A 13,836-nucleotide genomic window follows, 5' to 3' on the forward strand; every position below is an offset into this window, starting at 1 on the left:
GCACCTGTCTAAAACCACAAAATCAAAATCAAAACTATAAATGCTGGCTGGGACATTATGCCAGGGGTCATCAAACTGCAGGCTTGGACCAAGTCTTGCCCACCTTCTGCTCTTAAAATGTGAAGTCATGTTGGACGTGGCCGCATGACCCATTTACATATTATCTATCTCATTCTTTAAACTCTCCTACTTGTTCATTAAAAAGACCACTCGTGAGAAATGTAATGTGTAGTCACAAACTACATCAAAATCATAAGCCCGAAGACACCCTTTTTCTCCTCGCACTGCATAAGAATTCAGTTCATAACTCTAACCTGGTGGGTCACACACAAAATGAAGACATGACAGTAAAAAGGGGGCTTGCAACAAAGGGTGTCACAGGGAGAAAGGGGGAGACGAGAGAAAAGGATGAAGACGGAAGTGGCTAACGTTCATTGTTTACGTGTATGAGACTGCGAAAATTAATTTAAAGTGTTTGAAAACTCTGGTTAATCTTACTTGTCTATGGCAGCTTTTTGTAGTGGAGAATTTACTAATTCATATGGGGAAACCTAAAAGTTCTGGGCCATCACAGGACAAATCTCCGGGCTCTCTGCCCGAGGCTAACCATGGGAATGTTATTATTTATCCAGACTTCAGAATGAAGCTCTTCAGAGCTGTGAGTTCAGAGAAATGAGTTCAGAGGTCAAGGGACGTCACCTCGTCTCTCCCTCCACGCATGTTCCCACTAAGCCTCAAAACCTCTGCAAGGACAGCTGGACTGACTTCTGGATGTTCTCAGATAATTCCACAGACTCCACTGCATGGCCAGATGATTAAGGCAGCCACTGCTTTGTCTCCCTCACTTCCCTCATTTTTACACTCACTCTCTCGTAGCTCATGCTGTGGGCAGAGGGGCACAGAAGCACTCTGAAGACTAGCACCAACACACATCTCTCCTCATCACATACTACGTTCCACCTGCAGCCACGTTCCACCTTCGTCCCAGAGTGTCCACAGGGCAGAAGACTGTACCTTGGTCAGTACACCACTGTGTGGGAGGACCTGAAGAACAGAGTATTCTTTCTCTGAGCATCCACAGGGACCATGAGCTTATTATCCATGTGACTTTCTTCTCTCCTAGGATCGCCTCTACAGCCAAAATATAACTAGAAAGCCCTTAACTCTTTCATGACATGGATGTTGGGAATCCATGGTGAAAAGCTTGAGGGCTGCCATGAGGTTGGATAAGATCATTTGGTGGGGAAGGTGTCAGATCAGAGGACAGGAATTTAGCCAGAAACTTTCTGAAGGGCCCCAAACTTCATCCCGCATGACCCTCTTAGACCCTGACCTATAAAAGGCAAAGAAACACTTTTTAAGCATCAGAATCCTGTTTATCTTTTTAACCATTTATTTGTTTATTTATTTCACCCAGTCAAACAACACTGGCATTCTGCTATGTTAGCAGTATCAAAACAAAATGTCAAAGAAAGCCAAGTCCTTCTAAAGTATATTTACACTGGTGTGTTCGTATCTAATGGTGTATCTAGCGATTATCAATAAAACATTTCCATTGATAGTTCTCCCAGCCCTTTATCTCCTTTTGGGCATTCACACTGTATACTGTCTACCCAGAATGCTCTGACGTGTCAACCACACAGCTTCCTTATTTTTCCTGCTTTGGGAAACTATGCTCATTTTTTAATCAGATTTTGTTGTGTATTTTAAGGTGTGGGACACACCTTATTTTATACTGTGGGACAGAGTCGATAGTCACTATAAGAAAGACATTGAATATCCTCCATCTCACTTTTGTTGTTTTGTGGCAGGAATGGGGGGGGAAGCTACCAGTATAATAAAAAACCAAAGTACAGCACCATTCACCACGTGGTTCTATTATAGCTGCATCTGTCTCCAGATTAGCACAGTACCACAGGGGAGTTGGTGTTCTATCAGTATTTCTTGAAAACAAGATGGGTAATTGAATATTCTGCTTTGTTGGCCTGCCATGATGCCTCTTTCAATTTTTTGGAGATTATAATATAACTGCATCATTTCTCCATTCCCTTTCCTCCCTCCAACCTGTCTCACATTCCCCTCTTTGCTTTCTACGCTCCTGCTCCTGAATCCTTACATAGCTTCTGTTCAGTCTGTTGACAGTATTCTCTGGTAAATATATTTACATAGAATTCTTAATTTTTAGCTTGTTTGTGACACAGTTCCTTAGGTATTGTGTGTGTGTGTGTGTGTGTGTGTGTGTGTGAGATACATAATGTATGTATATTGTGGGCATGTGTGCCATGGAGCATGTGTGCAGGCCAAAGAACAATTTTCATAATCTGATTATCTTCTTCCACTGTGAGATCAAATTCTTTGTCACTGACCTGTCACCAGTCCAATATACTAATCCCTATATGTCCTCTGAATTATTTGAGTTAAATATGTGGAGCTCCAAAGAAGCTCCATATACTTTTTCTTATTACTAATAGAAAATTTTACACTTTAATACCTCCTAGAAATCTTTTTACAAGTAAATAAAAAATAATCCCTCATTGGACATCTACTCCATACCAGGCACTTCCAAATGTAGGCTTAGCGAAGACAAACAAATACCCTTATGGAATTTACCTCAGAGTGAAATGCAGTCAACAAAGAAAACTTGAAAAGAAAAACCACCTAGAGAAGTCTTCATCCATGGATATTTTGTTGCAATTTAGTTAAACTGGTAAGACTCGCTGATGCTTGGGCTTGTTTCCAGATTAGTACGGACTCTCTTGTAGAATCTGCAACTCACTAGGGACTGTACCACCTAACTTCCCCTCCATGCTGGTACACGATTCTTTCACAAGCACATGCAAGAGGTCGGCACCTTGGATAAACAGTTTATTGTCAGTGCAGAAAACTAATTCTTCTCTCTCTTGTTTTTCTCCAAAACTTATCAGCTTATAGTCAAAAAATTAAATGCATGTGTGCATTTGCAGTATACAAATGGGTGTTTTAATACATATGTGCACTGAAAAAAAAAAACACCAAATTAAAACTAATCAAAATACTCATTAGCTCTCATAATCCTTCTGGGTTCAGTTTTGTGACGAGGTCTGCATCTTAGCAAATTTCAAGTATCCTAGCAACACATTCCTGAACATTAGATTCCCAAAACACCCATGTATCTCATAACTAAGATGTTGAAACCTTGGAATACCTCCCCAATTCCCCCTCCCTCTCCCTAGACAACCACCATTTATTCCCTGCTTCTGTGAACCTGGCTGCTTTAGATTCCACAGTTTGCCAGGCATCATGTTTTTCTCCTGCATCTGGCTTATTTTACCTACCATGTTGCCTTTAGGTTCATGCAGCTCCAAAAAACCAGATCTCCTTGTTATACAGATATTTGCACCCAACCAATCAACAGAAGCTGCTGACTCCTGTGGTTGAATTAGGGAAAAGCTGAAGGAAGCTGAGGAGGATGGTGACCCTGTTAGAGGACCAGCAGTCTCAACTGACCTGGACCCCCAAGATCTCTCAGACACCGGATCACCAACCAGGCAGCATACACAAGCTGATATAAACCCAGCAGAGGTCTGGGTTCAGTCAGAGAAGATGCACCTAACCCTCAAGAGACTAGAGGCCTCAGGGAGTGTAGAGGTCTGGAGGAGTGGTTGAGCTGGGACATCCTTGTGGAAACAGGGTGGCGAGGTATGTGATGTGGAACAGTAGGAGGGTAGACCAGGAGGGAAATAAAGTCTTGAGTGTAAAATTAATTAATTAAAAATATCCATAAAAATGGGTGGGGGAGCACCCTCATAGAAGCAGGGGGAGGGGGGATGAAATAAAAGGTTTCCAGAGGGGAAAGTGGGAATGTGGATAACATTCGAAATGTAAATAAAAAATAAAAATAAATGTAAATAAAATATCCAATAAAAAAGAAGAAAAGGCTGAACAGTATGCTCTTCTATGTGTGCACACGCATTCCTTCATCCACTCCCCACTGTCCATTCTCTCAGTTGTTCCCTCCAAAGCTCTGTTTCTCTCCACTCTGTTCTAGGTGTTCATTCCTATAATCTTATCCCCTGCATATTTCCACATTCAATAATTTCTAACAGCTACTGTCTATTCCGAATTTGGTTGCCCGAGTATTGGCCAGGTACACATATTACATGAATCTCTCCAGAACGGTATTCCGTTAACATCACTATTTTCTTCTTAAGATAGCAGCCCACTCTGTGTGATTTATATTCTGTTTAGTCGTTTATAATTTCTTAAAATATTTCTATCTGTCCCTTGACGTTCTTGTATATTATGTATATGATGCATCTTTATCACATCCACTTCAATTGTCTCCTCACAGCAGGCCCTGGACCGCCCCAAACACATCCTCTTTTCATTTGTACATAACCTTCTAGTTTGATTACTACCTCATGGATGTGGGGGCTACCCACAGACAGCATACCCATGTCCACACAAACAGAAGAAAACTTATTTCCTCTCCCTTAGCAGCCATCAACTGTCACGAGGCTCTAAGCTAGAGGACGACCCCTCAGGACTCCTCCTCATCCATGTTGGAATGTTGTCTGCCTTGATCTCACACAGGGCTTGTGCAGGGAAGTGCAGTTACTATGTTTTCACAAGTGTGTTGTCATTATAATTTTCTCTTAATCATAATCAAATCCACTAAGTCTTCTCTTCCACTATCTGACTGATCTCCCATTAATATGAGCAAAGCTAACTCTCAAACTCATGGAGAACAGAATGCTATAAACGAAAATTACTGTCAACCTAGGCTATCAATAAAGCCTAGCAATGGAAACTATGAACATTCTTAGTACTAATATATCAATATTGGTTATCAGTCTGGATAAATGTATCACACCAATGCAGGATGTTAGCAAAAGGCAAAGCCAGAGGAAAAGGAAGAGGCATGCATGTGAATGTCTTACTTTCTGCACATTTTTCTGTAAAAAGAATCATTTATTTTTGCTAGCCCATATAAAAGACACAATCCAGGTATTTTATTTACAAACTGTAAGCCTAGATTGAGCCACTTTTTTTTCCTTTTTTTGTATTAGATACTCTCTGTATTTACATATTCTAACTTACATCCTAGCCTTATGTCTCCCACTACTTGCTGTTTCTCCTGGCTCATGGTCCATCTCCTCACATTGTGGTTTCTTCCTCTCTCCTTCCTTCTCTCCCCTCTGATCTCTACCCTGGACCCCCAGCCAGGTAACTGAAAACCTGCCTGCTTCTGTCTACGGCCCAATCATAGGCTTTAGCCTTTTATTGATCAATTAACTTAAGGAGCAAGATTATGTAACATCACTTGGTGTGCCTAAGGGTCTTGAGAAACAATGTTTAACATTAGGGAAAAACAGGATTTTGAGAAACAGTGTTTAACATTTGAATACATAGCAGCATCAGGCCAACTCCAACATGTTTTCTGTGAAGATAAATTAAATTTTATCAAATTTTAAATTCAATCATTGAATTAAAATAAGATTCAATGTTTTAGTTGGCCAGTCTGTTAGACAGAGGTAAAGATCAGTAATAAAAAATGACCACAGGTTAGGACAATATTTCCCAATGTGATTAAAAGAAACACAAAAATAATAAAGAAGTTAAGAGTCTTGGAGGTTAGGGGCAGAAGACAGAGATCTAAATTAAAAAACAGCCAGGTTAGTGGAATCAGCCCCCATCAACAGATGATGAAAAAAGAAATTGTGAGATATATGTACACAGACACACACACACACACAGAGAGACACACATACATGAAAGTCAGTAAGAACGGGTGAATGTAAGGCTAGTGGGAAGGGCATAAAGAAGGAATCTGAGGGGTGGGGTTAATAGAATGGAAGTACATGACTTACGTGAATGAAAGTGTCTATGAAGCCTATCACTATGTTCAATGAACACATAACAACTATTCCATGGAAAATAAACTTAAAAGAAGCTACTTTAATGAAGTTAGTACAGACAACTGCAGCTGTGAGAAATCTTATCCTTCTCTCATCCGAGACCAAAATGATTGCGTATTTTCTATAGGTTTCGCCTGCCTATTCCTGAACTCACCTATGAAACATGAGAAAGTAACACTGTTCTTCATATATTTAGCAAGTATCATTCTGCATTATGGGGAAGCCTGTATCCCATACCCAGAAAGATGCAATTGTATAAGGGACTCGACAGCAGAGAGACACTCAGCTTACCAATTATGTGTCTGTTTTCTGTTTTCCTAAGGGTTGTTTGTTAATGTCTATCTTTGAAAAAAATAGATATAAAAAGAAAATGATTTAAAAAAGATCAAGAAGAATATCTAAGTGAATAACAAAATTTTAGGTTGAAGAAAATATCCAAAATTATGTGGGAATTAAAAGTCAGCCTGAGTCCAGGTGCATGTGCAGCTGAGGATGGCATTCTCTGGCAGCAATGGGAGGAGAGGACTTTGGTCCAGCAAAGGCTCAAAGGCTCATTTTCCCAGTGTACAGGAATGCCAAGGCCCTGATGTGGGAAAGGCAGGTTGGGAGAGGGAGCATCTTCCTGGAGGCAATGGGAGGAGAGGAGGGATGGGATTGGCGGAAAGGGGACAACACCTGAAATGCAAATACAGAGAATATCCAATTTTTAAAAAGTCAGCCTGAAGGGATATGGTGATTGCTGGAGACTGTAAAGAAGAGAATGAGGAGGAAGAAGCTGGCCAGTGCTGAATGCTGCATCCATTACTGAAACATCACATTTAGCACCATTAAAATGTGTGGTGAGTGTTAATAAAACCAAAAGATGATAATATGAATAATTTATGCTCATAAATTTAACAGTTTAAATGTCAGGACCAGTTTTTTTGTTTGTTTGTTTTTTAGTCTTTTTTTTAATCACAAACTCAAACATCAACTAAAACACAATCATTTTAATTTCTTTTAAATATGAAAAAACTAATTTGTAATTTATAGATACCAGGAAAGCAAATCTTCGTGTCAGAGAGTTTAACTGGAAATGTTTGTGAGACAATTAAAAAAGAATTAATAGCAAATTGTAGACTTTCAACTGGTATACATTAGAAATACCCATAGAGGTTGGCATTTTATGCATGAGAGTAGGCTCACATAGCTTGACTGAGAAAAGTGGGTAGAATAAAATCTACTCATGTGCATAGTAGAAAATATATTTACAAAATATTAATGAATATGTCTATAGGTAAAGTAGATGATTTTTATGCTGATTTTTCTGTCATGTCACCTGACATGGGACGAGTGACAGTTTTCCAGAGCGGGAGGAGGTTGACAGTGCTGTCCCTGACATGTTAAGAAGTAGAGTGTGGCTACCTGTTGACTTTTTGGCTGACCTGTGTAGATGCTGTCTTCCAGGCCTGAGATCTGAGGAGCTGAAAGAATGGGGCAGACTACGGTTTAATGTTGTAGACATTTCTTCTGGTCCACTGTACGTTTATACATGAGTGCCATGGTGCAAATTGAGATCCAAGGGAAGATTGTTTGAGTTCAGAAAAAAAGCACGTAAATGAATGCCAGTAAGCACATACCCAATATTAGCAGAGCAGCGGTTTCCCAGAACTTTCTCCGGACAGACCGTTTCAAATACAATGGTCTGGAACATACTGTAGGTTATATATAGAAAGGCATGAAAGCACAGAAGACCGTATCCAGACTCAGAGTGCACTTCCCAGACGTGGTTCTATAGTGATCATCTGACATCCAACAAGAATAAATACATCATATAAATTGAGTGTAAATGTTTGTCGCAGGAGACACAAAAGCACACACAAGAACCATTCAGGGGGCGAGAAGGCAGCCTTGGCCGGAGACTGGAACGGCGTGGAGATGGGGGCGGCGGCCGCGGAGGCCGACCGCACTCTGTTTGTGGGTAACCTGGAGACGAAGGTGACAGAGGAGCTCCTTTTCGAGCTGTTCCACCAGGCTGGGCAAGTAATAAAGGTGAAAATCCCAAAAGATAAAGATGGCAAACTGAAGCAGTTTGCATTCGTGAATTTCAAACACGAAGTGTCTGTTCCCTATGCCATGAATCTTCTCAATGGAATCAAGCTTTTCGGGGGGGCCTTTCAAAATTCAGTTTAGATCAGGAAGTAGTCACTCCTCTCAGGATGCCGGTATGTCATATTCCCAGCATCATGTTGGAAATGTAAGCCCTACCTCCACATCTCCTAACAGCTATGAAAGGATGGTGGGTAACGTGACTCCACCAGCACAGATGGTCCAGAGGTCCTTTTCATCTCCAGAAGATAATCAGTGGCAAGCAGTGATGAACAGGGTTTTCAGACAGATGTCGTATGTTGGTTCTCCACATGCAGATCAGTTGGGATTTTCACCGTCAGTTCAACCACATGGTCACACATTTAACCAGTCTTCCAGCTCCCAGTGGCGCCAAGATTCACTGTTATCTCAGCGTAAAAGACAGAATTCTCATCCCTACCTAGCAGATAGACACTACAGCCGTAAACAGCGCTACTCTGACCATGGGTCTGATTATCACTACAGAGGAGGCCGAGAGGATTTCTACTATGACGACAGGAATCCTGATGGCTGGAGCCATGACTACGATAACAGAAGGGACAGTAGGGATGGGAATTGGCCCTCATCCCGACACTAACAGGCATTCCAAGGACTCTGTTTACAGGGCCATTTTAGGTCCTTTTAATTAAGTTGTTGCAGAAATATTTCTAAAATCTGTACAGAGTAATCCCACAATTTCCACCTGTCTTTGAAAAAAAAAGTTGGTTTTTTTTTTTCTTTTTAAACCTAGTAACAGTTTCATAGTGAACTGAGAACTGTGGCCCCTTTAATTTAATTACCTAACCTCAGGGGTTTTGAACAGGAATGTTTGTACAGAAGAATGTTCCACCATTCTGGTCATTTCAGACAGTCTCGGGAAGATGAACTGTATGGATTGGTTGTATTATAAAGAAAATATTTTACTTATCTCACCTTTGGTGTTGCAAGAAGTTTCTTGGTAATGATTCAGTTTGGTGTATATAATAGGGAACATCTAAGTTGGTAGTCTGAAATGGCTTTCTTCATTTTGTTAATAAATGAAAAAACTAGAACTCAGTAATCTGTTTATTAATAGTTTATTTAAAACAGTTTATTGGCTTTGTTTGGAGATAAATCATACTTCTTAACTCAGAATTATGAGTACAAATTCTGTGGTATGCTCTTGAATTTTTATCACAATTGAACATACATTATAATCTTTTTACTAGTTCATTCTAAGAACTTTAAAATTCTTTCATTAAATTATATTTGATGTATGACTAGTCACTCAGGAAGTTAAATATCTACAACATATATTTTTACATAAAATGACAGTTTTGATGAAATTTTAGAGTGAAATTAATACAAAGAGAAAATGGTAAAATGTTGCACTGCAAGGATTATAATTTTGAAATTTTGTTTAACAAAACTTCCATGTTTCAAGATCCTGTTGCTCTTTTCACTGAAAATCGTTTTTAAGAATTCATGCCGTGAAAAAATGTGGCTCCTCTTTATACCACAGCATTTATACTGTGTTCCTTTTAGTATATTAAATACAAAAAAAAAAAAAAAAAAGAACCATTCAGGGAATAAAATGCACCTGAGGTAAGAGGCCCTTTTCCTTTTTTCCTCAAGTTACTCAACCAGGCATTGCCCAGCATGAGTCATTCTTTTGACTGTCCCTACAGTTGGCCATTGAATACCTTACCCCAGTGACATTCATTGTCATTGATAAAGGGGAGAGTGTGACAGCAGTGTGTCACAGAGAGGTGAGGAGACAATGAACAAAAGATTAAGATGCAACTTTCTCAAGAGGCTTTGCTGAGATGGGGCAGTAACAGGAGAGGAAGAAGGTGGGGAGGTGAGAGAGAGAAAGTGAGTAGGTTGAGAGCAATGCGTAGACCAGAGACAGAGAGACACACAGAGACAGGACGACTGACTGTGCTGTCATATTGGGGTCCCAGATTGTCTTCCCTCTAGTCTAGGAGAGAAGGGAAACCAAGAGGAATGTTCAATGTAGATAAGAAGTGTGGGAATCGATTTGGTATACAAGAAATCCAGCAGTTGGCTACAGGTCTCTGTCAGAATACCTATCTATGGGTAATGAACTAGAACTTGGATTTAAACAATGAATATATTTCTCAGACTCTGAATGCAGAAAGCCACTGATCCCCAAGTATGCCAATCTCATTACTGAGCTGAGACCTTGAAAAACATATCAAACCTCCCCTAACAGAATGTTTTCAGAAAGAGAGCTACTCAAATGAATTGCATGACTCACTGTCTCTCACTTACCATTGGCTGTTAGAGTTTCCCTTGTGTGTGACCAGAGTGTTAAGAATACAGTACTTCAGTTTCTGTTTCCAATTAGCAATAATCTCGCCTCGGATAAACCTCATTGGCTATGATACTGCCGCTGCGCAAAGCTTAGTTTCTGTTCTGAAAGTCAGAACAAGACATGAGTCACTTGGTCTCAGATTTGTTTGGTCTTGACCCCATAGATGATGGGATTCAACATTGGTGGAGCCAGGACGCAGACATTGGCAAGAAAGACATAGACACCAGTGGGATCTGGTCTCCAAACTGATGGGTGAGGGTTGAGAAAATTCTAGGCCCATAGAAGAGGATGATGACCCAGACATGGGAGCCACACGTGTTGAGAGCTTTGTGGCAAGCATCCTGGGAAGGCATGCAGAAGATGGCGCGGAGGATCAGCACATAGGAACTAAATATTAGCACATCTAAAGTTACTGTTGACATTAAAATGAAAAATCCATACCAGATATCCACTTGGAGGCCATTACATGCATACCTGGACAAGTCAGTGTATTCACAGGTTGTATGTGAATGTTGGTTCTGCAGAAAGTTTAGTCTTTTCTGGAGAAGTATGATGGGGAAAATTGTACCATAGCTTCTCAGAAAGATGGCCACTCCAATTTTCCCGATCAGCGAGTTTGTGAGAATGGTGGTGTACCTGGGGGGGGGGGGGGGGGCGGGGCAAATGGCCGGGGAGAGGTCAAATGCCACCACCAGCAAGACAAAGATGGAGTGGATGAAGAAGAGCTGAGTGATTCGGCGACCCAGGGAGATCTCCCCAGTGTGGAACCGGAAGATGGACAGGGCCTGAGGAACTGTGGATGTGGAGAGCACAGTGTCTGCCCCACCCCCACCCCATCCCCGCCAGCATGCAGAGGAAGAGATCCATGGAGACTAGGCCTTGTGAGGATAATGCAGATGGTCAGGCAGTTCCCAAGGGCAGTGACATAGGAGATGAAGAAGGAGATGGAAATCCACATGTGCTGGTCCTCTAGGCCAGGGATGCCCAGCAAGAAGAAGACTGTGTGACTTACAACAGTGTGATTTAAGGTGGTCATGCCCAGAAAACCCTGCAGATATCAAACCTCCAGTTATAGAGCTGGGAGGAAATATGTGTTTTTGGTGCTATCACTGGGAGCTTTTGTTGTGTTCTACATCTTCCATCTTTGAATATGTGAACAAGAAACACAAAGGTGAAAGATGATCTATGCTCCAGTGAGTGACATCCACACAGAACTATCTCCGGTTACTCAAAAATGAGAGAGACTTCATTCTACACACCTCAGTTACAAAGACTCAAACACACACAGGATGAGTCATTTGTGCCTGGGGAGCTTGACCTTGAATGTTAGCAGCAAATCATAAGGTGAGGAATAAGACAGAAGAGAAGCAGTGGAAGCCAACACAAAGCAACGACAATGGCTCTGAAATATTCTCAGTCCAAAGCAGCCAGTGTGAAGAGAAACAATGACTGTACGGCAGATGTTTTTCCTTTCGGTGAAGATTTTTGAGCATTCCTTCACCCTCAACCCTTAACCTTTACAAACATCTCAAAGTCTTACTTATCATGACTGATCACTCACAACACACACACACACACACACACACACACACACACACCTTGTGGATGTGTTCTCTGGAACATTAGCTGACTGTAGATATCAGACTCTAAAAGGTCAGTGATATCCCAAAAACACAATATGTCTGAGTGTTGACCCAGCACAGAGGCTTCAATCTCATTTGTCAAGCATTGTTTGACCTCAGGCTTGCACACTTTTACATTCTTCAAGCAGGGAGCAGACATCCGAGGGGTTCTCCCTGCTTTGTACTTAGAGACACATGAGAATCACTCACCACATGTCACAACTTAACAGCTGACACAGGTGAGATTTGAAAGTCCTCTGACCTCACCGCTTTGCTTATTTATGAAGATAGGCAGGGGTCCTTTTTTAGACCTTTTTATTTTTCATTTTTGAGGTTATAATATAATTACACCGTTTCTCCCCTCTCTTTCCTCCATCCGGATTCTCTCAAATACCCTCCTCTCTTTCAAATTCATGGAATCTTTTTTTCCTTAATTGCTATTACATGCATATATATTTCTAAAGATTCCTACTCAGTCTATAGAATGTTACTTGTGTGTATGTTTTCAGGGCTATTTGGTTTTGAATTGCTAGTTGGTGTGTTCTTCCCTGGGGAAGATTATTTCTCCCACTTTCTACATTCCTTGGTTGACTGTAGTTTTTTTTGAGGCTCTTAAGGAAGAAGTGACGGTCTGGCCCATGTGCCTAAGATGAGGTTTTCTATGCTCATCCGAGGGAACCAAGACTCTTATGACCCAAATTAAAAGGACAGTAATTATTTCAGTCATGGAGAGGATTAAAGTTTTTGGCTGTTTGGAAACTGACAGGCAATTTCATCTTTCCCAGTATATTATCTGTTTGTTAGATTGATCTTTCAGCAAGCATATTTTGAGCCATGAAAGGTTGTTGTGTTCTCTGCCTTGTTTTATTTTGTGGAGCATCATGTTTCATCCAGACATAGGCTTATGTATGGGTAGAAAGGAGGGTGGACAGGCTAGCCAATAATCTTCGCGAAGATTCTAGATGGACTGTGCTCAGAGAGCATCTTCTGAGAAGAAAACCAAATTTATCCTACAGTTATAAAAAGAAAGAAATTGAACAGTGTCTGAGGGTACCAGAGCCTGTGCTCAATAAAACATTTTTATTTCCATTCTTAATCCTACTCAGCAGCCCATGGCTTTCTTCTTGAAAGAAAAACAGTTCTTTGAGAACTAGTTCTGAGAAGAAAACCAGATTTCCTCTCCCCCTGCCAAGTGGCCCTGGCTGCCAAGTACCTAGGTCCTGTGACCACTCAGAGGTGTTTTCACATCCAGAGGGCATCCGCAGTCTGTGTCAGAACATCTCACATTTTCTCAGCCCTGTCTTCATTATTAGCACCTCTGTCTTCTCCCCAATCGTTCCCCCTCACCTTTCACAAAGTTCCCTCCAGCCCGTGTGCTCTCAGCCTCCCTGCCAAACCATCTCATTCTACGCCTGCCATCAGGGAACCAACACATAGCTTTCAGCTTTAGATTTACTGATGCATATCCTGTCGCCTCTACCCCATGTGACACACAGCAGCCTCATCCTTACCTTAATTCTAAGGTACAGATATCTATGTATAATCACTAAGCCACGTACAGACACTTCGGGAACACGCAGGTCTAAAGCAATTCAGCTTGTTGGCTGTCTGCTGTTTATGCCCTTTCATGAGAGCCATTGAGGGAAGGCCTTACATCATACTCTCCTGGTACTGAGCTGTGCTGCTCAACTAGTCCTCTTCCCAAACTGCTGAGCCTCTGAAGTCAGCACCTACCTCTCCCTTCTCTCTGGCTTCTCTCAAGATGGTGTCCTGAAAAAGCCTTCTCTGGCTGCCTTCACAACTAGTTCAAGAATGTTAAACCCAACATTCAACATAAATAGAAAGCTGATAATATTTATCAATGATCTGTGAGTTTTATTCTCTCTCTCTCTCT

General features: G+C 41.2%; 1 protein-coding gene and 1 pseudogene across 2 annotated transcripts; one reads left to right on the forward strand and one right to left on the reverse strand.

Moving 5' to 3' along the window:
* The first annotated feature begins 7,785 nt into the window (after positions 1-7,785).
* Positions 7,786-8,740, forward strand: LOC308418114 (RNA-binding protein 7-like). Its single transcript, XM_080913438.1, is given in 2 exon segments — positions 7,786-8,042; positions 8,044-8,740. Coding segments are annotated over 2 exon segments (786 nt in total). The 5' UTR covers positions 7,786-7,814; the 3' UTR covers positions 8,602-8,740.
* A 1,715-nt stretch (positions 8,741-10,455) lies between these two features.
* Positions 10,456-11,356, reverse strand: LOC308418111 (olfactory receptor 52B4-like; annotated as a pseudogene). Its single transcript has one exon. The product of its transcript is annotated as an olfactory receptor 52B4-like (transcript).
* Between the last annotated feature and the right edge of the window lie 2,480 nt (positions 11,357-13,836).

Source organism: Micromys minutus (assembly GCF_963924665.1).
Source record: "Micromys minutus genome assembly, chromosome: 2".
Taxonomy (NCBI): Eukaryota; Metazoa; Chordata; class Mammalia; order Rodentia; family Muridae; genus Micromys; species Micromys minutus.